The sequence below is a fragment of the Meleagris gallopavo genome, unplaced genomic scaffold (genome assembly GCF_000146605.3).
Source record: "Meleagris gallopavo isolate NT-WF06-2002-E0010 breed Aviagen turkey brand Nicholas breeding stock unplaced genomic scaffold, Turkey_5.1 ChrUn_random_7180001957815, whole genome shotgun sequence".
In the NCBI taxonomy this organism is placed as follows: Eukaryota; Metazoa; Chordata; class Aves; order Galliformes; family Phasianidae; genus Meleagris; species Meleagris gallopavo.
This window is the reverse complement of record NW_011217763.1, coordinates 24,088-25,171: the sequence shown is the minus strand read 5'-3', so window position 1 is coordinate 25,171 and position 1,084 is coordinate 24,088. Positions and strand designations below refer to the sequence as shown.

At 66.2% G+C, this 1,084-nt stretch overlaps 1 protein-coding gene across 3 annotated transcripts in view; it reads left to right on the top strand.

Moving 5' to 3' along the window:
- The first annotated feature begins 849 nt into the window (after window positions 1-849).
- The window catches only part of PEX19 (peroxisomal biogenesis factor 19), a 4,591-nt gene continuing 4,356 nt past the window's right edge, over window positions 850-1,084 (top strand). For 2 of the 3 annotated variants that reach the window (XM_019611911.1, XM_019611909.1), the window contains exon 1: window positions 850-1,062. In XM_019611911.1, the coding sequence (XP_019467456.1) occupies window positions 865-1,062 (198 nt within the window). In that variant the 5' untranslated portion in view covers window positions 850-864. The other variant, XM_019611910.1, reaches the window with a different exon arrangement.

Sequence of the window (1,084 nt, the reverse complement as noted above, 5' to 3'; positions counted from 1 at the left end):
AGGCCGAGCGGCGGGCCGTGCAGCCAATAAGGAAGCGCTCTGAGCTCAGCCGTTCGGATGAGGGGAGGTGGGTGGTGCCGTGCTGTACTGCGCATGTGCGGGATGCCCGAGCCGAGCGCGTGGAGGGGGCACTCAGGGCGCATGCGCAGAGGGAGGAATGGGCGGAACCATTGTGCGGTGCTGGAGGGGTGGGACGGACCATTGTGCGGTGCTATGGGGGGGCTGGGAGGGACTATTGTGCGGTGCTATGGAGGGTGGGAGGAGCCATTGAGCCCAGTTGTCTGTAAAGCTCAACGTTGTGCAGGTTGAGGAACCGTTGCTGTGAAGTGACAGAGTGTGTGCTGAGGGGGAGGAGACAGGGACGTGGGATGGGATCTGGAATGGGAATAAGGGCACAGATAGGGACAAGGTGGGGCAGCGCTCCTCCCACCTTTTAGCTTTGCACTGTTCTCCCCCAGCACTGGGTAATCCTGTATCGGGGTGCAGGTTGGTGGGGGGCGATGCACGCAACCCCGACCCCCCCTCTCCTACACAGGGACTGAGCACCAGGAGACGCACGAAACGCTGCAGCACAAACCCTGAGTCTATCCTCCCAACCTGGCACCCCCCCGCCCCGAACCTCAAATCACCGCTTCTGGGGCTGCAACGTGGAACTGGAACTTTTTCCCCCCGGAAAATGGGTGTAACGGACCCCATCGCCCTCAGCACATCGGCGCTCCATTAGAGCCCCCTGCAGGGCTCTCCCACCCCGTAGCCCCGCCCATGAACCCACGCCCATAACGGCTAAGCCCCGCCCCACCACGCTCCCTGCGTTGCATTTCCTCAGAGCGGCAGCTAGAGGGCGCCGCAGCGCGGGGGTGAGTTATGCCGCCCCCTTGCGTCCGCGCGGGGAATGGAGCGGCACGGCCGCGCGGTGGGCGGGGCTTGGCGGAGGGGGGGTGTCGCGCGAAGTGGCGGGGTTACGAGGCCACGCCCCGTCCCTCTGGCGGTGGTGGCGCGGCGCGGAGATGGCGGCGGAGCCGGGGCCGGGCTCAGACCCGGAGCTGGAGGAACTGCTGGAAAGTGAGCGGGGCTCGGGGGCTCC